This window comes from Oryctolagus cuniculus, chromosome 8, assembly GCF_051225735.1.
Source record: "Oryctolagus cuniculus isolate XC-2025 breed Fujian yellow rabbit chromosome 8, ASM5122573v1, whole genome shotgun sequence".
In the NCBI taxonomy this organism is placed as follows: domain Eukaryota; kingdom Metazoa; phylum Chordata; class Mammalia; order Lagomorpha; family Leporidae; genus Oryctolagus; species Oryctolagus cuniculus.
The window spans coordinates 142,705,961-142,733,784 of NC_142874.1; the positions used below are offsets into that span (position 1 = coordinate 142,705,961).

Consider the following 27,824-nt stretch of genomic DNA (forward strand, 5'->3'; position numbering starts at 1 on the left):
GCGCGCCTGCCGGTGCTGGGCGAAAAGCCTCCCAGGGTCGGGTCTCCACCGGAAGCCTCCCCGGCTCGGGGCGGCGGGCAGGGGAAGGGGCGGGCGCAGGCGGCGGCGGGCGCGGAGGATGCGTGCGGGGCTCCTGGGACTCTCGGCCCTGCTGCAGGCGGCCGAGCAGAGCGCGCGTGAGTGCGGCGCAACTTGGGGCCAGGCGCGGGCCTGGGCTCACTCCCCACCCCCACGACCCCCACCCACCCGACCCCAGCGCCGGAGGCGCAATGCCGCCCCTTCCCCGCGCGGGCGGGCTGCTCCGGCTGCGCCCAGCGCCGCTGCACGCGCCGTGGCTCCCCAACCCTGTCCTGGCGGATGCTTGTGGATGCGTGACTGCCCCCATCCACGCGGCTCTTCCACAGATGCATGGGACCCCCTCCCCAATGTATGCATGACTTCCCTCCCCCATGGGCCTCCCCCGCCAGATCTCAGCGGAGGACCCCCGCGGAGTCGGAGGGCACGAATCCCGCCTTTTCCTGCCGCAAAAGTTCCGCAAGATGCAGCGCGCGCGGGCCTGGGGGCGTCCTCCGCGCCGCACAAGGATGGGGAGGGACCTCGGGCAAAGTAGGGGATAGGACATGTCCGGACGCTGCCCGCTGGGGACCCCTAGGGCCGCGAGGAGCCCAGCCCCCGCCTGCCCAGGCGAGCAAGATGGCCACGCTTTTCGCGCCTTTCGCGTCTGAACTTGTAACCGTCTCGGGCCGCCCATCGCCAGGCCGCTGCGCCCTGACCGAGTTCCCGGCGGAAGCCAGGGACGAGAGGCACTTAAGGAGGCTCCACCAGCAAGATCCCCCGGGCTCAGCGCCGCCTCCCCAACGCGCACAGTGTCCGTGACCCCAGCAGGCGCTGGCTCCCAGCTGTGGTCGAGTTGGGGGCCCGTGCAGGAGGGTCCCTAAGCGCCTGCCGCGCCAGCGCGGGGGGGGGGGGGGGGGGGGGTTGAAACAGACCCTGGTGGGCCGGGTGAGAGGGCCGGGGGGCGGGGGCAGGCTGCCAGGCCCTGCCCCCTCGCCGAGGTGCCGGAGGGCCAGCTGTACCCCCAAGCAGCAGTTTGTGTCGGTCTGGCCACTTTCACCTTTAATATGGGAATGCCAAAGCGAAACACTGTGTGTTAGTGCTCCCAGTACCGCCACCTCCAGATAACCCCGTGCAGAGGTTGCAACGAACCGCACCCCTGACACGCAACAGGCCTATCTCTGGAGTTTGCATAGTGTTACGCTCAACTCCTGAGTTCCCCGAGAGGCTAAGGAATGAGAGTGAGGGCTGACTGGGGCGTGATGGATGAGCTCTAGGTAGCTGGGCCTCTGCTTGGTCCCCAGCGCTCGCCGGCCTCCCTCAGGTTGGTCCGGCCAGCTCCCAGGAGTCTGGGTCTGAGGGTGGACTGGATGTGACTTTGGGTTCCTGCAAAGTGCTCAGAACGGAGGCTGGCACTGAGATGTTAGCTGTAGGGCAGTTTGGGTCTTGCTGATTCAGGATCTTGGCTTAGATCCACCCTGCACAGCCCCCTTGGTTACTCTGTGCAGAGAAAGTGCAAGCCGAAGGAGAGACACTGCGCCTGAAGCCCACACCGAAGGCGTTAGGTCGGGGCTCAGCTTCACCACCATGGGGGTCTTGAGGAGGCCAGGAAGCAGCTGGAACAATAGTAACGTGGCACAGACCTGGCAGGGAGTGACAAGTCAGGGTGACTGTGGAGTGTGGACCCTGTCTCCACTATGTCATTGCACCCTGCCATCGTGAAACAAAGCAGTCCCCAGAGAGGTCGCTCTGCTTTTGGTGGCACACACCAGGGCACCCCGCTATCCAGAACCCAGCAGCTCCGACTAGCAGACCAGACCCTGCAGAGCTCCTGGTGGTGGGGCTGTTGCGTTGGTTGGGTACTCTTTTGAGCTTTGCCTCATTACGAGATGGCCAATCCAGGTGTGGCCACAGACGAGACAGCCGTGAGGGGAAGCTCGAGCCAGAGCTTTTGCTGAGGTTTCCAGGGAAAGTGGGATGGGCCCTTCTGAACAACTGCGGCTGACTCTGGGCTCTGGGCTACAGGGGCCCCCCGAGTTCCCTGGCCCCTGGCCCTGGAAGGGCCAAGCAGAGGAATATCACCTGCTGGGGCCTGGGGCCAGAGAGAGTCTCTGGACTGGCTGGTTTGCATCAAGGACACACTGCAGAGGGCAGAACTGGCTGGCAAGGAGGGGCTGTCTCTTCCCAGCTACAATGGTTTAAGAAGTCAGCATATTGTAGTGTACAGAAAACCTAGGAATGTTCGCCATACGGTCTCCGGTCTCCCTCCCTCCTCTGATGACCCACCCACCTCTCCTCTCCTCTCCTCTCCAGGGCTCTGCGCTGCCATTTACTACCTCGTGACTGGACGGCTCCTGTGGGGCTGGCTGGCCCTGTCCGTCCTCCTGCCCGGCTTCTTGGCCCAGGGCCTGAGCTACCTGTGGCTTCGAGCAGACGGGCACCCCGGGCATCGCTTGCTGCTGCTGCACCTCCTGCAGCTTGGCATCTGGAAGCGGTAAGCACCGCCAGCCTCCTGTCGCCCTGGGGCGCAGTCGCCAGAGTGCATTTCCCAGGTTGTGGGCGTTCAGGGTTAAAAGGATGTTCAGAGCCCCCACATCACCCCCTGCTCTGACTCTGGCATCCGCTGGTCCAGCCGGAGCTTCTGGAGGGTCTCTGACATCAGGTCCAGCTCTTGCTGGACGCAGCTGTGACTTTGTGAAGATGGGAGAGCTCTCTCCGGTCTTCAGTCACCTTCCACTTGCTGTTGTTTCAATTTGGGGTCAGGCCTTTGGATCCATATAAAGTAACTTGTTTGAGGCAGCTTCAAGGAAACACTGGTTCCCTCAGTCCGGGCTGGTGGCATCGATGCAATGAACACAGACCAGACAGTGAGGCCGCCCTGGTGACATTGTCACAGGAAGAAATCATCTGGGGGCCAGGGCCACATCTTTCCCATCAGAATGCCTTGAAAGATGGGTGTGAGGCCCATTGGGTGGCTTGTCTGAGGTCCCCAGGCCCCTGGATACAGACAGTTGTCAGAAGAGAGGTGGCAGTGAATTGACACAAACAGCACCTCTCAGCTCTCTGCTGCCCCCTAAGTCCGGGGGTTGGAGGGAATTTTGGAAAGGGGGAAGTGAAACCGTTGAGGCTGCTGTACTGCAGACACCCAGGGCTTGGGGGCGGGGTGGGGGGGGGATGCAGGTGGTGCTGTCTGTTCCAGCGTCTGTGCTTCAGGCTGCTCCCAGGACTCCCTCGGGGGGGCGCACACACCCCACGTAGCTGCAGTGTGAGCCATGGCAGACGCCCGCCCCACCCGGGGCAGAAGCTCAGGTCGGAGGGAGAGGGCGCCTCGGAGAGGCCGTGGAGCAGCCACCTGAGCTGGGTGCTGCATCTCTGAAGGCACCAAGAGCATACTTTGCAGCTCAGCCGTTTCAGCCACACCTGGGCTTCTGTGTCCTCACAGTGACGCTCAGAAAGGGAGCCACTCTTCTCCTGGGGAGAAGGCAGCAGGCAGCGGCCTTTTTCTGGCAGTGAGCACCTCCGCCGAGCACCAGCTGCCATTTTCGTGCCCTTTCCTGCTCAGCCCAGCCCAGCAATAAAACCAGAAGGGCCATGGGTCTGTGCTTGGCTTTGACCACACCGTAGTCATAAAGTATGAGCCCTCGAGGGCAGACGGCCTAATGGAAGACTGAATCATAGCTTATAGAGAGCTAAGTCAGTGTCACCTCTTGAGAGAGCTTCTGGAGTAACCGTCAGGTGCATCTCCTTCTGGGGGCCCCAGTCCCATCTAGTCCAGTGCCTCCACTGGAGTCCCCGAGGCCTGAAGCTGTCCACGTTCACACTGCCCTTGTCTTCCCGAGTGCTCTCAACAGCTTCTCCAGTGAAGCCGTGATTTCCTGTCACATATCAAAGACCTGGTATGGATAAGGGACATGAGATGTAAAAATTAGAAATTAGGAAAAAATACTGGTCATGCACATCTATTCTCATTTTTCAAAAGTTAAAGTGACTAAACAATGTACACATAATTTAAAAGGACAAAAAAAAAAAGAAGTGGGGAAAAGGGACACAATATTAGAACATAAGATACAGCCAGAACGTACGGTAACTAGATGTAACTGATAACAGCCAGGACAAGCACAAGAAGCCAGATGATTTGCAATGTTTCTGAGATTGCCAAAAAAAAAAAAAAAAAAAAAAACAGAAAACAGAAATGTCCTTCCTTGGAGGTGAGCTTTGAAAGAAAAGTAGAATGCAGCAGTTCTTACAAAGAAAACACTTGTAGCAAATCCCAGCTTTGCAAATTGCAGTTCAGCAAATGTGCCTGTAGGAGGAGCCAAAACAATTGTGTTTCCCACAATCCTGACTTGCCTAGTAATGGATCACTTTCACTGCAAAATAAAATGCAGAATTTAACAGCTGGAAAACCAAACACAAACCCCCTTAAGTAAAGTTGCTTAGAAAAACTGAAAGGATTTAAAACACAGTATATTCTTTTTTAATGTCACATAATACAAGCTACATTACTGTTAAGTCTGACTGTTGAAGAGAATGCAATATTCACAACAACTTGTTTAAACAAAGGCAATTACTTTTTTTTTTTTTTGACAGGCAGAGTGGACAGTGAGAGAGAGAGACAGAGAGAAAGGTCTTCCTTTTGCCGTTGGTTCACCCTCCAATGGCCGCCGCAGCCGGCGCGCTGCGGTTGCCGCACCGTGCTGATCCGGTGGCAGGAGCCAGGTACTTATCCTGGTCTCCCGTGGGGTGCAGGACCCAAGCACTTGGGCCATCCTCCACTGTACTCCCTGGCCACAGCAGAGAGCTGGCCTGGAAGAGGGGCAACCGGGACAGAATCCGGTGCCCCGACCGGGACTAGAACCTGGTGTGCCGGCGCCGCAAGGCGGAGGATTAGCCTGTTGAGCCGCGGCGCCGGCCCGACAATTACTTTCTACTACTTAGGTTTCTTTTTTCCAGTCTAGTGCTGTATGTCACCAACAGTTTTTTTAATCTAAGCCTGCAAATCCATTTGGAGATGGCATGAGATGATTGGAGAGTGTCTAACGTGCACATACACACATAAGCACATGCACATAAACACGTGCACATATAAACTCTGCATGGGTGGACATACATAGCATACATATACGTGTATTGTGCTCATTTCCACCAGCATACATACTTCTGTCAAAATCCTTGGCCTGCAATTCAGGGCCCTAATGCGCCTCACTGGGGCAGCTCATCCCACAACAGCTGCCTGGGTCTCCCACTGGCCACAAGGAGAACCCCAGCACTTCTTCCCCATCTGGTCTTGGTGGCACACAGAGTTCTGCACTGTGCGGCTTCAGACAAGGCTTCTTCATCTTTGTGCCCTAAGAAGAGCCCACAGGGCACCTTGCAACGCACACCTGTTGAAGCAACCCACTCTCAGCCCAGGTCCAGGCTGCCTGCAAGCCTGGCTGTGCCGTCTGTCCCAGTTCCCTTGTCACACAGCAGTGCTGGCTCAGGGAAAGCACCCCATGTCCTGCCGCCCCCGTCAAGTCCTGGCTGGGGAAGGTGTGCACCCCAAGATTCAGGCGCTTCCTTCACAACTGAAGTCCATGGCTTGGAGCCGGCCTCGCCAGGGCCTCCTGGCCACTCCAGCAAGGACTCGGGGCTCTTTAGGTAGGCCTCCTAGTACAGGCCCTCGCCATCTGGCTCTGTGTCATGGCACCTTGCTCTGCTGCAGGCACTGGGACACCGTGCAAGCTGCTCTGTCAGAGGAGGGGCAGACTGCCCGCCAGGGTGCACTGTGGCTGCAGGAGGCTGACCTGGCCGCCCTCCGGCTCCTGGAGGCCCTGCTGCAGACCGGGCCGCACCTGCTGCTGCAAGCATACGTTTTCCTAGCCTTAGACTTCACAGATCCTGTGCCAGGTGAGTAACTTTCACCAAAGGGGCCAGACTCTGACTTCCAAGGGGCGGGGAGGGGAGCAGGAACTCTCCTGGCGAAGGTTTCCCCAGCGTGGGACCATCAGGGCACCCAAGCTCAAGTCCAGGATGATTGGCGGTGAGTTCATGGAGCCTTGGCGTCCTCCCTGGGGCTTAAGTGCCAGAGTCAGCACGTAAGGTAGAAATTGTGCAGAGTCTAAATCTCCCCAAAAATACCCCCAGGAAGGCTGCTTGGTGGTAAGAGCAGCCCTGCCTCCATTTGCCACGTCTGCAGTCTCCTCGTCCCTCTGCAGAGTGGCAGCAGGCACCCCTGCACTCCCCTGCCCTCCCTCTCTGTGCAGTGTGATGGCCTGGGTTTGGTTCTCTCCTTAAGCTTCCTTCACATGGGGCCAACAGCAGAGTGCACAAGGGCTGCAGCCATGCTCAGAGCCCTACAGCATCCACTGTGTCTAAACCAGGCTTGGACGAGAAGGTTTGGGGGGCTAGGGGCCAGGATGCCTTCGCTAAAGGGCACAGAACAGAGCAGGCCTGTGCAGTGGGAATTCTGCCTGTGCCTCCTCATCTCTTCCCAGGCGTGGCCATGTGTGTCTGTGCACAGAGTGCTGACAAGACCCACACTCAGGGTGCTTGGTGAGGGAGGCGCCTGCACAACCAGGTTTCCGTAAGGGACTGGACGTGGCCGGAACACCGTGAGTCAGTCCTCCCATGCTGGTTGCCTGGGGACCTGAGGGACTGCTGTGTCTGCTTCCTTTCCAGGGGTGAGTGCCCTGCTTGCCTGGTCCTCGCTGTCCTGGGCCCTGGTGTCCTACACTCATCTCCTGGGCGCCGTGAAGCTGCACCACTGGGCCATGCCGTGGACTGCCCTCTTCTGCCAGCAGCTGTGGCGGATGGGCATGCTGGGGGCCCGCATCCTCACACTGGTTCTGTTCTGCAAAGCGTACGGTGCTTGGGTTTTGGTGGTTGGAGGTAAGGAGAGCTTAGATCTGCTTGTGCACTGCTGTGTAACGAGACACCCCCCCAACTGTATAACAGGACACCCCCGTCCACTCCAAAACAAGACACCCTGCTCCCCTGTGTAACAAGACCCCCTACATCTGAGGGCCTTCATGGCCACCAAGACAGGTCCTGGGTGCTGCCTGGGCTCTGCCCAGTTCTTGCTTGGGGGCCCGTGTGGTTGCAGAAGGGAAGCAGTGTAGGACTCACAGGGAGGTGTGAGAGGGCTGCATGTACAGATGGCATCTTCATGCTCATGTCTTCTTAGGGCTTCTCACTTTGGCAAAGCCACCTGGACTCATCCTTGACAGCTGAGCTTTCCAAGAGAGAGGAAGTGGAAACACTGGGCCCAGGGGCAGGCATTTGACACAGCCATTGCTGGGGAGGCCACACCGTCTCAGAAGGCCTGGTTCACGGCCCCACCTCTGATCCAGCTTCCTGTTAGTGTGTACCCTGGGAAGGTGGCAGGTGCTAGCTCAGGTAGTAAGGCCCCTGCCACCCACATGGGAGACCTAGATGGAGTTCCTAGCTCCTGGCTTCAGCCTGGCTCATCCCCCACTCTTGGCAGGTAAATGGGGAGCTAGGCCCACATCACTTCTGGTCAAAGGGGTCAAGGCCAGCCCAGACTCAGAGGAATAGACTCCAGCACACAGGGAGTGTCCAGGGCAGGAAGGAATGTGCACTGGCTCTCCCAGCTAGCTCAGGGGCCTGGGGCCGCACAAAAGACTGCTGGGTCCTGGACGGACTGTTTCTATAGCAAGCTGTCACTGCAAGAGGGAATCACGGGTCCCCACCTGCTCAGGCCCCCTGCAAGTGTCACACAGCGCTGCTGTGTACGACACGTGTGCTCCAGGAGCACCCTATTCCCTTTGCACGACGGATCTGACATCTCTGTTTCAACTACGACAGCTCCAAGCTCCCTCACCCCTCAGTGCAGCCCCACACGGGTGGGAAAGGTGATGGCACGGAGACTCCTGGATGGGACCTTGGGTCCCTGCCAAGTAGCCCGGTCTCCTGCGGGGCATGAAGGAACTGAGCACACTTGTTCTAGGAGAACGGGGGACACTGGGGAACACCTGGCCCCGGGCCCTGCGCAAACGTTTAATTCTCTTATTAGATGAAGAGAGAATTTTCTGGGAAAAACTATGCTCCTAAAAAAAAAGATTAGCAATTTTTTATTCATTTGTTGTAAAACTCAGCTTGAACTCTAGAACGTTATTATTCGTCATTACAGCAGGGCCACGTGAAGCTCTTTCCTTTGGGTGTGGGAGTTTTTAGTAGACAACTGGCTTTATTACTGCCTCCGTAATCACTTTGCAGAACCAAAGGGCATAAAAGCGTAACATCTGGTACGTGTCACTGATGCCAGTCTTTGTGTTGACATCTCCCCTGTGGCTTGAATACCCCTGGCAAGGACCAGGTGAGACCCCACAGGCGAAGATGAAGTATCCTGGTCCCTTTGGGTTCTGAGGTCACTGCTTGGATGCTGAGTCAGCTGTGGTCTCAGCAGAAAGGGGTACCCCATGCCTGGTGTCTGAGGCCTCCCCTCATCCCCTCCCCGGGCTCCCTGGTGTCTGAGTCCTCCCCTCATCCCCTCCCTGGCAGCCCTGGTGTCTGAGTCCTCCCCTCATCCCCTCCCTGGCTCCCTGGTGTCTGAGTCCTCCCCTCATCCCCTCACCGGGCTCCCTGGTGTCTGAGTCCTCCCCTCATCCCCTCCCTGGCAGCCCTGGTGTCTGAGTCCTCCCCTCATTCCCTCCTCGGCTCCCTGGTGTCTGAGGCCTCCCCTCATCCCCTCCCTGGCTCCCTGGTGTCTGAGTCCTCCCCTCATTCCCTCCCCCGGCTCCCTGGTGTCTGAGTCCTCCCCTCATCCCCTCCATGGCTCCCTGGTGTCTGAGTCCTCCCCTCATCCCCTCCCCAGGCTCCCTGGTGTCTGAGTCCTCCCCTCATTCCTCCCCTGGCAGCCCTGGTGTCTGAGTCCTCCCCTCATTCCCTCCCCTGGCTCCCTGGTGTCTGAGTCCTCCCCTCATTCCCTCCCCCGGCTCCCTGGTGTCTGAGTCCTCCCCTCATCCCCTCCCTGGCAGCCCTGGTGTCTGAGTCCTCCCCTCATTCCCTCCCTGGCAGCTCTGGTGTCTGAGTCCTCCCCTCATCCCCTCCCTGGCTCCCTGGTGTCTGAGTCCTCCCCTCATTCCTCCCCTGGCAGCCCTGGTGTCTGAGTCCTCCCCTCATTCCTCCCCTGGCAGCTCTGTTGTCTGAGTCCTCCCCTCATCCCCTCCCCCGGCTCCCTGGTGTCTGAGTCCTCCCCTCATTCCTCCCCTGGCAGCCCTGGTGTCTGAGTCCTCCCCTCATTCCCTCCCCTGGCTCCCTGGTGTCTGAGTCCTCCCCTCATCCCCTCCCTGGCAGCTCTGGTGTCTGAGTCCTCCCCTCATTCCCTCCCCGGCTCCCTGGTGTCTGAGTCCTCCCCTCATTCCCTCCCCGGCTCCCTGGTGTCTGAGTCCTCCCCTCATTCCCTCCCCTGGCTCCCTGGTGTCTGAGTCCTCCCCTCATTCCCTCCCCGGCTCCCTGCTGGGCCCTGACCTCTGCGGCCCCTCTCCAGGTGCCCACTGGCTGGGGATGACGTTCTGGCTGGTGGCCCAGCAGAGTGACATCATCGACAGCACCTGCCACTGGAAGCTGTTCAACCTGCTCGTGGGCGCCGTGTACGTCTTCTGCTACCTCAACTTCTGGGACAGTCCTTCCAGGAACAGGATGGTCACATTCTACATGGCAAGTGCAGTTCTAATTTTTATGGTGTCTGCAGCATGTGGAGGGCTTGTGGGTGAGCATGAGTGCAGGATGCGTGCACTCATGTGCATGTGTCTATGGAAGAAGGAGTAGCTTAGTTTTAGTAGAAATTCCCAAAGCAATTAGTTTTGAACAGAGATGAGACTCTGAAAATTAGTGGCCTGACATCCAGTTGCTGCCAGTCACTGTATATGGTGATGTCTTCCAGCTGTTAAATGCCATGGGAGTGCCACTGTACCAGGCCATCTATACCACGTCCTTGTTCATCAACTCAGTTTTTATCACGTGCTCATTACCAAGTTCCAGGCAAGGGCCAAGCCAGCTGTGGGAAACATCAAGTTTGCCCAGTGCCTGTGTACAGGTTGCTTCTAGTCCTGAAGAAGAGATGTCTGCCTCTTTTTGTTTTTTTTAATTCCCATTTGGTAGATAAGCATACACCTCAATGACCGAAACAGAAGGCAGGCTACAGGAAAACAGATGGCAGGAGAGGAAAAATGGGGCTCGTGGACACTCCCCAGCCTCGTTTCCCATTGGGCTGCCCAGAGACACTTGTGCTGGAAGGTGCGAGTGGAGGCGATGGCAACGGCACAGGACAGACAACAGAGCCAGGGCTTCTGGGCGTGCATTTGAGAGTCAGGCTGGCTCAGGCCTGTCGCAGTCGCCTGCTGACTCCGATCAAGACTGGAAACTCTCCTAACCTGCTTATTGGTCAGCACATTGGGAATAAGTCCCCTGCCTCCTACTGTTCATGAAGATGAGGAGGGATCCACCTGCCTTTCAGGGTCGCTGTGAAGATCAAATACAGTGACAGGCACACATAGCTTGGCACAAAATAACCAACAAGCAGTGGCCAATGTCCTGGGGAAAGACGCAGAGACTCTCGGGGAGGGGCAGGATGGAGAGTCAAGCAGTTGTAGGAGGCGGAGAGCAGCTGCTGTCTGGGAAGAGGTGAGCATCGTGGCTACAGAGCCAGGCAGACCTAATAGGACTTGCCAAGCCTCAGCTTCCACAACTGCGAACCACATTTCATCCTGCAGGGCTGAGGAGAGGGCACGCTCGGAGTGGCAGGGCTTCTGCATGACCTGAAGGGGCAAACATCAACAAGGGAACACACTGCAGGGAGGTACAAAGAGAGCCAGAAGTGAGATGAGGAAGAGACGCACATAATGGCCCAGCTGGCTCTGGTCTCGCCAACAGCCGGAGTCAGCCCGGTTGAGGAGCCAGGGGCCAACTCTTCCCAGGGGGGCTCACGGGAGGCCCGGAGGGAGACTGGCTCCCTCCCACACTCTGCACTTGGCACGATCCCTGTGTGTTCACTTTCTCAGCAACAACCAAGGCTCCCCTGGGGAACTGACCACAGCTAGGCCCCTGCTCCCCTGGAGCGGGGACATTTCACCTCCAGGCCCCTGGGGAAGCACCGGGTCGGCCGTGGGCTCCAGACAACGCTCAGAGAGCATGAATCACAGTAAGCAGACTTGGATGAGTCCCCTCTCCACTGTGACTTGCTTGCGTGCCCTCATGGGGTGGGGAGGATCCCAGGAGAGCTGGGGAGCTCCACGTGGGGGTGAAGACCACGTCCACATTCCAGCTCCTCTCCCCAGCACCCCCCCAACACCCGACAGGCACTGCTGTCCCTGGTAGAGGCACCAGAGCTTTGTCCCCACAGAAAGTCCCTTCTTTCATACACTGTGTTCCATCAGTGACAAACGACTTAATGTCTCTTCTGCTCTTTTTCTTCTTCCAAAAGCAAAAAGAAAGAGAGAGAGAGAGAGAGAGAGAGAGAGAGAGAGAGAGAGAAGGGAGGGAGGGAGGAATTAAGGAAGGAAGGGGGAGGGGGAGGAAGGAAGGCTGGGAGTACATCAAAAGGTTTAACACTTTGCTTAAATCCCGGAAAACACATCCGCAGCCCCACGCAGTAACCACTGGAGTCCTTCTCTCACGTGTTCACTCAGCAAACATGTGGAGCTTTTTGTATTTACAGTCCTGTGCAGCCTCTGTGTCTTCCCTGTTTTTGGGTTCAGACCTTGGGAATAACCGTGAAGCCGTTAGTCAGTGTCAGCCATGGTTCTAAGCTCATTGCTAGATGAAGCCCATTGTGCAGATGAGGAAACTGAGGCTTGTACACAAGGATCGGGCAACCTGCCAGTCAAATCCAGCTGGGCTGATGCTACGATGGCCCTCAACTACCAGGCCACCGTGCCTGGCAGCGGCTCTGGGAGGGAGCTGGGGCCTGCAGTGCAGCCACTCCTCAGCATGGCTGGCTGCAGAGGTACCCAGTGCCTCCCAGAGTACGGTTTCCCAGGCCCCTCCTGAGAGAGCCTGGCTCCACGGGCCTGAGCAGGGCCAGGAATCGTGCTTCTGAGGCCCCTCAAGTCGTGCTGCTGAATGGCCCAGTTGGAGAGACAGGACCTAGATGCACCTCCCTCTGCACAGGTGGAGGCTGGCCGGCCTCTGCTCTGCATGGCTCTGAGTATGAGAGGGCCTGGCTCCCTGCCTCTGCCCATCTGGGGGCTGCATCCAGCTTCTCCCATGACCAGAAATGGAATTAGACACCACAGGGTGAGCTGGTCAAGGCTCAGAAGCCATCAGGGCAGCCTTCGGGATCAGAGACTGGACATCACATGGGAACGAAGAGGCAGAGAAGGCAGAGCCAGGGCGGGGTAGGGTGGAGGGCTTTGCGAAGGGGATGTTGGAGCCAAGGGCTGAGGGGTGAGCGAGTTTTCCCTGGAAGAAGGCAGGCAGGGCTGGGGCATTCGGGCAGTGCTGCAGGAGCAGTCTGAGGCCGTGAAGGGTCAGGGTATCTGGGGACGGTGCAGGTGGCGTGAGGTGCACGGGTCTGCAGCAGTTACTGCTGCAGGGAAGAGTTGGGTTTGAGTTCTGCAGAGGAGCCTAGCGTTTCAAAGGGACCGGGAGGCAGGGCTTGAGCAGTCAGGGAAGTGGAAATTTACAAAACACTGGGGGCGTAGCTCATGGGAGCACCCTACCTGGGCCTGTTCTTCAGGCACCAGAGAAGAGACAAACTTCCTATGTGGCTACGGCCGGGGGCATGGACCCTCTGGTGCGAGCCAGGCCCCACGGGCTGGGGCAGGGGCCTCTGCATCCTGGACCTCACAGAGACCGCACTCAGTTCCACGGGAGGATGCTGTGGGTGGTGGAAGACTGACATTTTGAGGCACAGGGAGCTGTGCTAAGGAGCCCCGGGGGGATCTACCTGGCCATCACCAGGTTTGTGCTGACAGATTTTCCCAGCAGGAACCCCCTGGGGGCTGCAGCGGCCATGCCAGGGACACGGCCTAGACTGCCAGGGACTCTGCTGGTGCGTGTTCTCTTGGTGTGGGAGGTGGCTGGATCACGTGTGCCAGGGTCGGCTGTTCTCGGCGGCCTTGCTCAGGAGGCTCGGCGGAGGCTGGAGAGGGCCGGCCCACAGGGAGACTGTCCGTGGAATGTCAACTGGGGACAACAGGTTGGAAGGTGACCCTGAGGACGGAAATCAGAGCTAACCGATCAGCAGTGCTACCCGTGCTATCCGGGAGGGGACCCCAGAGTCCCGAGTCCTGAGGGGCTGTTTCTAGGCACATGAGGAGTGATGGCCCACCTGTCAGAGGGAGCAGATCGCCGTGGCAACGGGGCAGAGGAGCAACTGCCCAGACAGCAAGCAAAACAGCCAGAACCCAGCCAAGACGGCAAAGAGGGGACAGGAATTTAAACCAACAGTGCAGGCAGCTGATGGGAGTGGGGCGAAGCAGCCCCAGGCTCCCCGTGCTGGGCAGTGCCTCTTGGCTCTGAAATGCTGCTTACTGGGCCCAAAGAAGTGATGAGGGTGGGTGTTCTCGGGGTTACAAAGAAGGATCCTGAGGAGGTTGTCTTAGATCCTTACCTGTCTGAATTTTCGGGGACTGAAAGGAAGCTAGTGAGTTACCCGGCTGAGCCATCCACAGACCTTCAGCCTGGGGTATGGAACTCAGAGCTCAGCCACCTTACCGTGGCTGCAGGGCGGTTTTCTCAGTTTTCCAGGGGTTTCCCAGCAGCCAGGGGTTCTCACTTTCATGACGAGAGCCCAGCGCTGCTATAAGGCGGCTGTCGGGGGGCTCTGTCCCACGGTGAGATCTGATGGGCTCCAGGCACCTTTGGGGCAGGCTCAGAAGAGCTTTGACATCGGGCCACTCAGGCATATTAAATGCACATTTGACTCCTAAGATTTTTAGCTTACAACAGGTTTATTGGGAAATGAACAAACTAAATGAACAAAATAAAGCAAACACACTTTAAGTCAAGCAGCCCCTGTATAACCTACAAATTACGTTGTTCTTATTCATTTTAATAAAAAGTACGCTTTCATATTTAAAATCGGAAACTGAAGTTAATAAGCCAACCAGGAAGGGAGCACAAGGCTGAGGAATGAGGTCAGCATTTTGGACCAGCGCCAGGCAGGCACCGCTGCTGCCACCTGGTGGCCACAAGACAAATGGACTATTTGAAGGGAAGGAAACTGCTTAGGAGGTTGTCACGAGGGGCTCTGATTCCAGCTTACAGGACTCAGTGGCCCTGCAAACTCTGCAGACACATCCCTGACTGGAGGGACACAGCAGAAGATGAGTGACGGGGCCTTCGCTTTCCAGTGCACACGCGACTCAGGGCAGTTTAATGAGCCGACTCTCAGTGGGGCTGTGGCCCGGCTTGGGCCCTGGGACGAAGGGAGGAGCGGGGAGCTCGAGAGCCTCCAGGCGTGCACCTGGCCAGGTGTGGTGGTGACCGCCCCTTGCTCCCACAGGTGATGCTGCTGGAAAACACTGCCCTTTTGCTGCTGGCCACGAACTTTCTCCAGGAGGCGTTACAGACCAGCCTGTGGACTGTAGCGGGGGCCCTGTCTGGATTTGTGACTGGTAAGACCCAGGGGTGCCTGCTTAGCCACACCGCTTCCCTAGCCTGGTTTTCTTGTTTCTGTTTTCATTAAGATTTACTTATTTATTTGAAAGTCAGAGTTACAGAGAGAGAGGGAAACACAGATAGATCTTCCATCCACTGGTTCATTCCCCAGATGTTCACAACGGCCTGTGCTGGGCCAGGCTGAAGCCAGGAGCTTCTTTCAGGTTTCCCACGAGGGTAGCAGGAACCCAAACACCTGGGCCATCTTCCTCTGCTTTTCCCAAGCCATTGGTAGGGATTTGGATCGGAAGTGGAGCAGCCAGGACTGGAACGGGCACCCATATGGAATGCTGGCGTCACAGGTGGCGGCTTAACCTGCTACACCACAACACCAGCCCGTGGATCCATCATTTCTGACATGGAGGGGCAGTGGCGCTGATTGTCCCAGCAATGACTGAGCTAGGAAATCGCCCTTAGGCCAGTTTCCAAGGGGGGACAGAGCCCTGTGATGTCATGGAAGCCCATGTGAGTCTTGAATACAGGAAAGGGAGGCACAGAGGAGGTTTAGTGACTCCCAGAAGACAGGACACTCGATAAGTGGTGGGGCTGGGATGCAATCCAGCTCCAGCGTGGGCATCGGCACAGTGCCAGCAGCCTGAGGGCAGCATCGCGGCCCAGGAGCGATTCGCCCAGGCACCAGTCAGCGCGAGCTCCGCGGGGATTCCTCTGCTGAGTTGATGCTGACCCTCTCCCCTCCCTCAGCAGGCTTCACCCATCGGCCTACCCCGGGGCCTGTCTTGGAACTGTCCAGCACGGTGCCTGGCCCATCCCACGCAGTCCTGTGCTTCTGAAACATGGTCCAGTGCAGAGCTCCCTGCTGGCACCAGCTCTCAGCCTGAGCTCCTGCTCTCGCCCCAGAGGCCCTGCTCAGGTCACCCACGCTCTCAAGGTGGCTCCCACAAGTGACCGAGGCTCACTCGGGACAGCCCGAGCCTCAGAGAAACGGGACGTGAGGCCTGCAGGGTCCTTTCTGCACTTGCAGCACCAGAGGTTGGCCTGGCCAGTGTGAGCAGCCGTGACCAGGGAAGGGAATGACCTTGACACTGAGCATGTGGGGAGAAGAAGGTCCATGAATTGTGGCCTTCTGGGCTTCGAGCTCTGACCCCTGTGTGTGAGAGGTCCTGGGTCCTTGCCTTGCAGAGCTCCAGGTGACTGAGCAGAGGCCTCCTTTTCCAAATCAAACCTTTTCTTTGACGTAGTCTCAGTTTTGCTTTGTTTTGTTTTCTAAGATTTATTATTTGAGAGGCAGAATTACAGAGAGGGAGGGAAAGACAAAGAGAGAGAGAGGTCTTCCATCTGCTGGCTCTCTCCCCAGATGGCTGCAACAAAACCCCCAACTCCCTCTGGGTCTCCCATGTGGGTAGCAAAGTCCCGAGTACTTGGGCCATCCTCCACTGCTTTCCTAGACACATCAGCAGGGAGCTGGATTGGAAGTGGAGCACCTGGGACTCAAACCATTGCCCATACGGGATGCTGGTATCACAGGTGGCAGCCTGCCCCGCTGCACCACAGCATCAGTGAGACAGCTGTAGTGTAAAGTTACAGTAGAGAGTCCCTGTGGCCATTACCCCTTTCCCCAGTGGTACCAGCTTGTAAAACTAGGATGGCTTCACAGCCTGGTGGGGTAACACGGTCAAGACTGGGAGAGCTCTGTGACCACAGGGCCCTGTTCGGTGCCCACTTCTTCTCACCCACGCCCCCAACACTTTCTCAACTCCCAGCCACCAATGCCTTCTCCACCTCTGTAGTGCTGTCACCCTGAGAGTGCTGTGGAGGGGACCACCCATCTGCAGCCCCTGGGGGCTGGTTATGCTCCCTCTGCACGGTTCCCTGAAGCCATCCGGCTTATTCTGTGCATCCACAACTCCCTCCTTTTCAGGGCTGAGCGGTGTCTGTGGCACATCTGGATGGTCCCTCCTTAAACACTCACTTGAGTAGCAGGGGTTGAGTTCCAAGCTGCTTGTGCACACACAGGGCCCAGAGGAAGCTGAGGACCAGCTTCTATGGCCCAGCTCACGCTCGCCTGGGTGGGCCGGCTGTACTGAAGGGGCTCTGCCAGCTGCGGGTCTCACCACTCTGTGTGATACAGAGTTTCTGGTTCATGGGGGTACAGCAGACACCCGGGAGGGAGCACAATGCTTGGGAAAGGAAAATGTCCTCAGACGGCCATGGGAGAGCTGAGCTTGCTGTTCCCTCACCTTCCAGTAGGCGGAGCTAGCCGCAGCCCCCGTGGGAACCCTCCTCAGGCAGGTCCTGGGGAATGACAATGCAAAGGAGCACGGGCTTCCTGTGGCATCCAAGCCCCCACCCTTCCTGGATCCCCTCCACCGACCGGCAGCTACTGCATGCCGGCGGGGGCTGCATGTGACGATGACACGGCCTCTCGGAAATCTACTGCCACTGAATCAGTGCTGATCAGGGGCTTGGTTCATCTTTCCTGGGCTTGGTGGAGCTGTCTCACTGTCAGGGAGAGGTGACAGCGTGTACAAATCATGAGCGCAGTGCCTGCTGTGAGGACCAAGAACTTGCAAGGATTCACCACCATGTCTCCAGTTCAAGCCCTGCCAGTCACTAGCTGTCTGCTGCCCCCTCCCAGTCCTCATCCCCCACAGACACTGAGTGGGTCCCCAGGAGTGTCCTTCAGGCCCCGGCTGCCCTGTCCTGGCGCCCTCAGGGCCTTCGCCCCGCACTGATTTCAGGTCTTGTGCTGTTTATAACACGCACCCTGAATGCAGGCACTTGATTCAGCGCAACAGGAAACTGGAAATAACGTGGGAGGCTTACTGGAACGCTCTGCTAAAGAAATTATTGCAGCAGTCAACACTTCTGATCAAAATAAATTAAACTGACAACAATGCGATTAAGATGTTTATGCACAAAGGAAGTGTTGTTGTTGCTCATGGAAATTCCTTGATACAGGGTTTGGACACAGACCATTAACCTCTGCCTAGCTCCTGCTTGTTTTTAAGGATATTTCTTACCTCTTCGCATCCTCTGGCTTGGGAAGAACCCATCAATCAGAGTGTGGACGGTGAAATCCTGAGTATTTGGCCTAGAAATATTTGAAAGTAGGATGAGCATTCCTCCCAAACGTCTCTACAGGCGTGCAGTCACACAGCCACATGCACTCAGATGAATATTCTTCCAGATGTCTCACACACACGTGTGCATCCACACACATGTGCACTCACACAGCCATGTGCAGATGAACATCCCTCCAGATGTCTCAGACACACGTGCACTCAGATGAACGCTCCTCCCAGACATCTCACACTCATGTGCACCCGACCATGTGCCAGTGATCGTTCCTTTCAGACATCTCACACATACATGTGCACTCACACAGCCATGTGCAATGAACATTCCTCCAGATGACTCACACATACACGTGTGCATCCACACACATGTGCACTCACACAGCCATGTGCAGATGAACATTCCTCCAGACATCTCACACACATGTGCACTCACACAGCCATGTGCAGATGAATGCTCCTCCCAGACATCTCACACACATGTGCACCCGACCATGTGCCAGTGATCGTTCCTTTCAGACATCTCACACATACATGTGCACTCACACAGCCATGTGCAATGAACATTCCTCCAGATGTCTCACACACACGTGTGCATCCACACACGTGTGCACTCACACAGCCATGTGCACTCAGATGAACGTCTCTCCAGACATCTCACACACGTGTGCACTCACAGCCACATGCACTCAGATGAACATTCCTCCAGACATCTCACACACGTGTGCATATGCACAGCCATGTGCAGATGAATGTTCCTTTGAGACGTCCCACATACATGCACTCACACGTGTGCACTCAGATGAACGTTCCTCAGACGTCTCTCACACGCGCGCACTCAGATGAACGTTCCTCAGACGTCTCTCACACGCGTGGACTCAGATGAACGTTCCTCAGACGTCTCACACGCGTGCACTCAGATGAACGTTCCTCAGACGTCTCTCACACGCGTGCACTCAGATGAACGTTCCTCAGACCCCTCACATGCGTGCACTCAGATGAACGTTCCTCAGACGTCTCACACGCGCGCACTCAGATGAACGTTCCTCAGACGTCTCTCACACACGCGCACTCAGGTGAACGTTCCTCAGACGTCTCTCACCCGCGCGCACTCAGATGAACGTTCCTCAGACGTCTCTCACACGTGCACTCAGGTGAACGTTCCTCAGACGTCTCTCACACGCGCGCACTCAGATGAACGTTCCTCAGACGTCTCACACGCGTGCACTCAGGTGAACGTTCCTCAGACATCTCTCACACGCGTGCACTCAGATGAACGTTCCTCAGACGTCTCACACACATGCACTCAGATGAACGTTCCTCAGACGTCTCTCACACGCGTGCACTCAGATGAATGTTCCTCAGACGTCTCTCACATGCGTGCACTCAGATGAACGTTCCTCAGACGTCTCACACACGTGCACTCAGATGAACGTTCCTCAGACGTCTCTCACACGCGTGGACTCAGGTGAACGTTCCTCAGACGTCTCTCACATGCGTGCACTCAGATGAACGTTCCTCAGACGTCTCTCACACGCGTGCACTCAGGTGAACGTTCCTCAGACCCCTCACATGCGTGCACTCAGATGAACGTTCCTCAGACCCCTCACATGCGTGCACTCAGGTGAACGTTCCTCAGACGTCTCACACGCGTGCACTCAGGTGAACGTTCCTCAGACCCCTCACATGCGTGCACTCAGATGAACGTTCCTCAGACGTCTCACACGCGTGCACTCAGGTGAACGTTCCTCAGACGTCTCACATGCGTGCACTCAGATGAACGTTCCTCAGACGTCTCACACGCGTGCACTCAGATGAACGTTCCTCAGACGTCTCTCACACGCGTGCACTCAGATGAACGTTCCTCAGACGTCTCACATGCGTGCACTCAGATGAACGTTCCTCAGACGTCTCTCACACGCGCGCACTCAGATGAACGTTCCTCAGACGTCTCACACGCGTGCACTCAGATGAACGTTCCTCAGACCCCTCTCATGCGTGCACTCAGATGAACGTTCCTCAGACCCCTCACATGCGTGCACTCATGTGAACGTTCCTCAGACATCTCTCACACGCGCGCACTCAGATGAACGTTCCTCAGACCCCTCACATGCGTGCACTCAGATGAACGTTCCTCAGACGTCTCTCACACGCGTGCACTCAGATGAACGTTCCTCAGACGTCTCTCACATGCGTGCACTCAGATGAACGTTCCTCAGACGTCTCTCACACGCGTGCACTCAGATGAACGTTCCTCAGACGTCTCACACGCGTGCACTCAGATGAACGTTCCTCAGACGTCTCTCACATGCGTGCACTCAGATGAACGTTCCTCAGACCCCTCACATGCGTGGACTCAGATGAACGTTCCTCAGACGTGTCTCACACGCGTGCACTCAGATGAACGTTCCTCAGACCCCTCACATGCGTGCACTCAGATGAACGTTCCTCAGACCCCTCACATGCGTGCACTCAGGTGAACGTTCCTCAGACGTCTCTCACACGCGTGCACTCAGGTGAACGTTCCTCAGACCCCTCACATGCGTGCACTCAGATGAACGTTCCTCAGACCCCTCACATGCGTGCACTCAGATGAACGTTCCTCAGACGTCTCTCACACGCGCGCACTCAGATGAACGTTCCTCAGACGTCTCACACGCGTGCACTCAGATGAACGTTCCTCAGACCCCTCACACGCGTGCACTCAGATGAACGTTCCTCAGACCCCTCACATGCGTGCACTCAGATGAACGTTCCTCAGACGTCTCTCACACGCGCGCACTCAGATGAACGTTCCTCAGACGTCTCACACGCGTGCACTCAGGTGAACGTTCCTCAGACCCCTCACACGCGTGCACTCAGATGAACGTTCCTCAGACCCCTCACATGCGTGCACTCAGATGAACGTTCCTCAGACGTCTCTCACACGCGCGCACTCAGATGAACGTTCCTCAGACGTCTCACATGCGTGCACTCAGATGAACGTTCCTCAGACGTCTCTCACACGCGCGCACTCAGATGAACGTTCCTCAGACGTCTCACACGCGTGCACTCAGATGAACGTTCCTCAGACCCCTCACATGCGTGCACTCAGATGAACGTTCCTCAGACCCCTCACATGCGTGCACTCATGTGAACGTTCCTCAGACATCTCTCACACGCGCGCACTCAGATGAACGTTCCTCAGACCCCTCACATGCGTGCACTCAGATGAACGTTCCTCAGACGTCTCTCACACGCGTGCACTCAGATGAACGTTCCTCAGACGTCTCTCACATGCGTGCACTCAGATGAACGTTCCTCAGACGTCTCTCACACGCGTGCACTCAGATGAACGTTCCTCAGACGTCTCACACGCGTGCACTCAGATGAACGTTCCTCAGACGTCTCTCACATGCGTGCACTCAGATGAACGTTCCTCAGACCCCTCACATGCGTGGACTCAGATGAACGTTCCTCAGACGTGTCTCACACGCGTGCACTCAGATGAACGTTCCTCAGACCCCTCACATGCGTGCACTCAGATGAACGTTCCTCAGACCCCTCACATGCGTGCACTCAGGTGAACGTTCCTCAGACGTCTCTCACATGCGTGCACTCAGATGAACGTTCCTCAGACGTCTCTCACACGCGTGCACTCAGGTGAACGTCCCTCAGACGTCTCTCACACACGTGCACTCAGATGAACGTTCCTCAGACGTCTCTCACACGCGTGCACTCAGGTGAACGTTCCTCAGACCCCTCACACGCGTGCACTCAGGTGAACGTTCCTCAGACCCCTCACACGCGTGCACTCAGATGAACGTTCCTCAGACCCCTCACATGCGTGCACTCAGATGAACGTTCCTCAGACGTCTCTCACACGCGTGCACTCAGATGAACGTTCCTCAGACCCCTCACATGCGTGCACTCAGATGAACGTTCCTCAGACCCCTCACACGCGTGCACTCAGGTGAACGTTCCTCAGACGTCTCTCACACGCACGCACTCACATGCATGCACTGCACCAGCTCAAGTACTCAGCTGGAGCAGCCTTCAAGGAAGCAGGCCTAGGGTCACTGCAGCTGAGCTCCGTTATTTCATTTTCAGTTTAGAACTATTTGCAGCTGACAGGAGCTAGAACCTACTTAACTGCCCCTAAAATTCCCAGTTTCGCTGGAGCTCCCGGACTGACGTGTTGTTTGCCAGGCTTCAGAACACACAGCCTTGAGCTCCTTTCTCTTCTCTTCTCCAGGCAGCGTCTCCTTGGTCATTTATTACAGCCTGCTGCATCCAAAGTCCACAGACGTCCGGCAGGGCTTCGTCAGGAAGTGCTGTGGCGTTGCAGCGGATGAGAAAGCAGAGGGACCATCTTCACCCCGCACTGCGGCCCTCGCTGGAGAGAGGTCGGGCCCGGGCCCGAGCCGAGAGGAAAGATACGAGCTCAGAAGTCTGGAGGAGCCCCCCAGCCTGGAGACGGGCCCTCCAGAGGCTGGGCTGGGGGGCCAGATTTCTGGGGAGGACTCATTCCTCAGTCACCACCACTGGCTGCTGGTGAAGCTTGCCCTAAAAACAGGAAACATGTCTAAGATCAACGCGGCCCTTGGAGATGACCGTCCTGGCTGCTTTTGTGGCCCTGCATGGGCATCGAGTCCATGCTGCAGCCTGCAGGGGAGGCCCCTGGTCTCCCAGCCAGAGCTCCCATCTGCCATCCACAACCCCTCAGCCATAGAGAATGTCCGGAAGGCAGAGGCTGGCCCCTGGGAAACCTCCAGTTACATCTCCTTTGCCAGTGATCCTCAGGACGTCATGCCTGGCCAGGGGAGGGAGGACAGCCCAACGGAGGGACCTGGGGCTGTTCCTGGGACACAGAGGAGGGATGCAGGTGGGCAGCCGGGACAGGAGAGCACCACAGTGTACTTCAGTGCCACCGCAGAGGGGACTGCGTCCTCACCCCAGGAAGGCAGCCCAGAGACTCCACAGACCTCCCATGCTGGGAGACAGGGGAAGAGCATCCCCCTGCAGCCGGCCTCACCTCAGCCCACTGCTGGGCCCTTTCCCATCACCGTGGCCAACATCAGCCCCATCCTAGGTGTGGGCCCATGCGGGAGCTTCCGCCCCAGTGCCACCTCTGCTGGGAGAGCCCCCAGTAGCTCAGAGCATGGGGAGCAGCAGGAGCCCGCAGGGGACCTAAGTCATCCTGCTGCTGTTGGCACACTCCAGTCACTGCCGAAGATGAACCTGAGACCTGCCGACCAGCCCTGCTGCACGTCCACCCCTAAGTCTGAGTCTGTGCAAAGGGACAGTGGCTGCAGGGCCAGGGTAAGGCACGAGACAAGCTTTTTCATCTGACCACAGTCCATGGGATGAGCCGACAGGCCAGCCAGGCAAGCTAGTCATTGGGCATGGTGAGACGAGACATGCCACTGTTGACACCTGCGACTTGGACACACCTCTTCCTCGCTGGCTGTCCCTCTGCACACCTGGAGGTCATGGGGCTAGGCGACTTCTACCATTCTCTCTAACTCAGTGTGGCCAGGGGCAAAAGGCCTCCATTCCCCATTCTATGTTTTTGCTTTGGCTTCTAGGAAACTCTACTGTAAAACCCAGGGTCCATTTTTTATACTGGATTCTTACTACAACCAGCTGTTCTTGACACCAAGAGGGCTATTAGGCTATTTTTTAAGTGTATTCTGCCTGCATTAGTTTATGAATCTCATGGTAAGTGCAAGCCGCTTCTGGAAGCAGTTGAAGACTACGCACATGACCAACAAAGGAACTGAAGGCACAGTGGTCACTGTGAGGCTTCCCCACTCCCTGCAAAGCCTATATGACGTTTTCTTGTTAAACATGGGCCAGCCCGTGGTTCCTCTGTCAGTTCCCACTACTGCTTAACTGTCCAATTTCTCTATCTCCAAACTTGGCTCCCTCATCTGTTTGATGTGGAATATGGTCCATGGGGTTTTTGTTTGTTTGTTTTTGAAGTGATAGAGACAAAAAGAGATCTTCCATCTGCTGGTTCACGCACCCCAAATGGCTGCAACAGCCATAGCGGGACCAGGCCAAAGCCAGTAGCCTGGAGTTCCATCTGAGTCTCCCATGTGGGTGGCATAGGCCCACATAACTGGGGCATCTGCTGCTGCTTTCCCAGGTGCATTAGCAGGAAGCTGGATAGGAAGCAGTGCAGCTGGGTCTCAAACCTGTGGTCCGGCCGGCGCTGTGGCTCAACAGGCTAATCCTCTACCTTGCGGCGCTGGCACACCGGGTTCTAGTCCCGGTCGGGGTGCCGGATTCTGTCCCAGTTGCCCCTCTTCCAGGCCAGCTCTCTGCTGTGGCCAGGGAATGCAGTGGAGGATGGTCCAAGTCCTTGGGCCCTGCACCCCATGGGAACCAGGAGAAGTACCTGGCTCCTGCCATTGGATCAGCGCAGTGCGCCGGCCGCAGCGGCCATTGGAGGGTGAACCAACGGCAAAGGAAGACCTTTGTCTCTCTCTCTCACTGTCCACTCTGCTGGCAGTGCAGGCAGCAACTTATCTCACTGCACCAGAACACTACCCCCATCCATGGTTTAGGACCAGGCAACAAGAAGGGAGGCCAGCGTGCCTTTCCCCGAGCTCGGTTTCTCTCCGGCTCTCCCCCTCATGGTGCTCTTCGAGGACAGGTTTCCCACGGGTCAGGAAGGCTTCCTTCACAGCTGGCCAAGGAAGTGCAGTCACAAACCTTCAAGCCGAAAGGCACACACTGGGGCTGGGGGCTGGAGGCCATTTGGGGTGGGTGGGTTTTATGTTCTCCAAACACCTCTGGGTTTGGGGATGGTTTTGGAGCCCTGCACGAGAGGCACTGGACCGCTTGGCTCTGCTGCATCCACGCTGAGAGCGGAGATTTTCTGCATAAGCTCAGACCACCAGCATCCTCCTGCCAGCCACACAGCCAATCAGAGACAGCAGATGGGTCCTTGGCGCTCTTGATACAACAGGTAGATGCAGCATAAAGCTGGCTTGTGCACAGAACCGTCCCTGTCTGTCACAGCATCACAATCCCCCTCCATCCTGCCTCACCTGACCTGGTTGAAAATCCACGGGCCTCTGCCTTGACTAAACTGACCCCTGCTCCACATGTGTCCCCCCCAGAGTGCACTCAAGCTCCACCTCTGGGGAGCCTGCCCTGCCTTCCTGCCCTCTCCCTCTGCCCCAGGCTGCCCTCTGGATATCTCCTCCCAAACCCAGAGCCCCTCCTGGAGGGGAATTAAAGGTTGTCTTGCCTTTGAGCTCTGTAACTCCAAGGGCCTGGCACAGAGTGGGCATGGGAGCGCACAGGATGAGTGATTAGTGATGCTGAAGACACCAGTGGCAGCTCTGGTGCCCACCCTGGAAAAAGGCATTTGGGCTGTGATTTCTGTCAAATCTTCCTCGGTAGCTTTTCTCCCATGAAGCAGCACCTGGTACCCTCAAACAGTAAGAACTGGACACGCTTTATTCACTGCCACCTCTAGCCAAAGCTGGGAAGACCACAGGCTACCCGGAACCCGCACACAAATGTGTCTGTGACAATGAGCTCCGGGGCAGGCTGCTGCACATGGCTCGGGTGCTCAGCACCCACCTCTCCCGGGGAGCTCACTGCTCAGGACGCCCCCCCCCCCAGAAACCAAACTTCCAAAAGCACATTGTGGGGTCGGGTCTCTGTGGGAGCAATGGCACCGCACCTGCTTCCCAGTGGAGGCCTCTGACCCCCGGCTCACACTCAGCACGGCAGTTGACAGAGTTGGGGGTGCGTTAAGGAAGGAGGCCAGTGGTGCTGTCTCACTTTCTGAGACCACCCCGAGGGGCATGCAGAGGGGCTACCATCACCCATGGGACCCCTGCGACCTGTGCTGTAGGGAAAGACTGCAGCCGACCCACCTTACTTGGAGGAAGCCAAGGAGCTGAATGCCCCCTGCGAATTCTACAGGTACCACCATGGCCAGACCCAACCATGGCCAGTGGCACCCTCCACCCCTGCTCCCACTCCCAGAGATCCATAGCCCTCACTCCCGCGGCCCAGGCCACTGGCTCCCTAGATCTGGACTCCTGGGTAACAACACCCGGTGGCCTGGGCGGGCGTGGCAGGCACACGTGGCCACGTCCCCTGGCCAATGGCGCTCCCTCAACACCCCGGGGACACGGACAGGGGGCCCACGCAACCCCCTCCGGAGTCTTCAGTTTGTAGGTCAAGGTCACAGCTGCGGGGACACCTTCTGGCAGCAGAGGTCAGAAGTCCCCAAGGGCCGGTGAAGGCGCGGCCACACTCAGTACCCCTGCGGTGGAAGTCCCGTCTCCCACAGCAGGCCAGATGACCTGTCACTTAGGTTTGGATCGTATAACTCCAGAAAGATTCTGTAGCTACCCAGAGGCCTGGCACTCGTACATCGAGAAGCAGGTTGCACCTCCGTGTCCCGCAGATCTCGTTATACACAAAACAGGGGTTTGACACACATTTCCTTACACCGGGCAGAGCCTGGGGGCCACCCCCCAGTACTTTCGGCCCTTCCGTCCTGATTTTCGTCCTGCATTCCTACCTTTCTTCATCCCGGGCAGCCTTTGCGCAGTACTCAGAAAGACAAAGGAACACCTAACACACATGAAGCTAGCACTCCAGGAAGCAGAGCCCCTGAGCACACACGGTGAGGGCCTACCCCGAAGCCAGAAGCCCTGACGGAAAACCCGGACCCCCAGGCCGGAAGCTCAGGCCTGCAGACTGGAAGCTCAGGCCCCCAGACCAGAAGCTCAGGCCCGCAGATCAGAAGCTCAGGCCCCCAGACCAGAAGCTCAGGCCTGCAGACCGGAAGCCCGGGCCCCCAGACCGGAAGCTCAGGCCTGCAGACTGGAAGCTCAGGCCCCCGACCGGAAGCTCAGGCCCCGACCGGAAGCTCAGGCCTGCAGACTGGAAGCTCAGGCCCCCAGGCCAGAAGCTCAGGCCCCCAGACCGGAAGCTCTGGCCCCCAGACCAGAAGCTCAGGCCCTCAGAACGGAAGGCCAGGCCCCCAGACCGGAAGCCCGGGCCTGCAGACCGGAAGCCAGAGGCCCCAGACCGGAAGCTCAGGCCTGCAGATCGGAAGCCTGGGCCCCAGATCGGAAGCTCAGGCCCCCAGACCGGCCTCTACTCGGTTTCCTCTCTGCCGCCAAACACAGATGGGCCTTCTGGGGAAGCTTCCCAAAGGGCAAGTCTGCAATGGGGCCTTCACACAGGAAATAGCCGGTTGTGTCCACACTCCCGAGGACGGGTTGTCGGGTCACCCGGGCGTGGCAAGCCAGGGCAGCGGCTGTGGATTTCCACCGCATGTTCCGCCGCAGCAGGACGGACGCTCAAACCCCTCTCGGGCCGTTCTGAATCGGCCCTCAACCAAACGCCAGTTACGCTAAGCAGTCTCAGGCACCAAGAAAGCGTTTTACTTTAAGCTCAGTCTTGCTACTCCTTTTCATTTTTATTTATTTTCATGTTATTTGAAAGACAGAGGTGTCTCCTTTGCTGGGTCATCCCCACAACAGCAGGGGCCGGGCCATGCCGAAGCCAAGAGCCGGGAACTCCGCCCAGGTCTCCCATGCGGCTGGAAGGCACTCAAGCAGTTGGCCATCACCTGCTGCCCCAGGTGCATTAGCAGGGAGCTGGCACCAAGCAACATCTGAACTCCACCAAATGCCCACCCTGAGTTGCTCTCTTTAAAGCTGTTTGCTGTCCTGAAATGGAGTCTACTCTCCATACTGTTCAGGATCACCATCTCTCTGGGCTACCCCAGGACTAACGAGTCTCCTGGGATGTGAGATTTTAGTGCTGAAACTAGATATTCCCCGGCCAATCAGGATGCTTGGGGCTGGCTTGTAGGGCAAGAGGTAAAGCCACCACTTGCAGGTCCATCCCATATCAGAGCGTTGGCTGGGAGTTCCAGCTGCTTCCCTTCTAATCCAGCTTCCTGCCAGTGCACCTGGGATAGCAGCAGAGAGGGCTCAAGTCCTCTGGCCTCTGCCACCCACGTGGGAGACCAAGAAGGTGTTCCTGGCTCCTGACTTCATCCTGGCCCACACCCTGTTGTTGCAGCCATTTGGAGAGTGAACCAGCAGAAGGAAGATTGCGCTGTCTCTCCACCTTTCAAATAAATAAAGGATGGTCACCCTCATA

At 57.3% G+C, this 27,824-nt stretch overlaps 1 protein-coding gene and 1 long non-coding RNA gene across 4 annotated transcripts; one reads left to right on the top strand and one right to left on the bottom strand.

Annotated features, from left to right (window-relative positions):
- XKR5 (XK related 5) lies at nucleotides 1–23,591 on the top strand. Of its 3 annotated transcripts, none has more exons than XM_089302820.1 (7): nucleotides 1–176; nucleotides 2,368–2,548; nucleotides 5,759–5,943; nucleotides 6,715–6,924; nucleotides 9,545–9,714; nucleotides 14,504–14,615; nucleotides 15,361–15,856. In XM_089302820.1, the coding sequence occupies exons 1-7, from the start codon at nucleotides 119–121 to the stop codon at nucleotides 15,447–15,449; spliced, it is 1,005 nt and encodes a 334-aa protein (XP_089158946.1). In that variant the 5' UTR covers nucleotides 1–118; the 3' UTR covers nucleotides 15,450–15,856. The 3 variants fall into 3 exon arrangements, with proteins under 3 accessions (XP_089158946.1, XP_089158947.1, XP_002720941.3); XM_089302821.1 differs by having other exon boundaries at nucleotides 15,364–15,856; XM_002720895.6 differs by lacking the exon at nucleotides 15,361–15,856 and adding an exon at nucleotides 21,928–23,591 and having other exon boundaries at nucleotides 2–176.
- Nucleotides 15,990–27,824, bottom strand: LOC149125224 (uncharacterized). Its single transcript, XR_016212211.1, has 5 exons — nucleotides 26,227–27,824; nucleotides 24,934–25,039; nucleotides 21,868–22,238; nucleotides 17,640–17,710; nucleotides 15,990–16,911 (listed from the first exon to the last, which is right to left on the bottom strand). It is a non-coding gene; the product is annotated as an uncharacterized LOC149125224 (long non-coding RNA).

What these genes read in the sequence shown, in the direction of transcription:
- XKR5 (XM_002720895.6), top strand. Translation starts at nt 119, where the DNA reads ATGCGTGCGGGGCTCCTGGGACTCTCGGCCCTGCTGCAGGCGGCCGAG. An exon ending in GGCGGCCGAGCAGAGCGCGC is followed by an intron (nt 177 to 2,367) that starts GTGAGTGCGGCG and finishes TCTCCTCTCCAG; the next exon opens with GGCTCTGCGCTGCCATTTAC. An exon ending in CAGCTTGGCATCTGGAAGCG is followed by an intron (nt 2,549 to 5,758) that starts GTAAGCACCGCC and finishes GCTCTGCTGCAG; the next exon opens with GCACTGGGACACCGTGCAAG.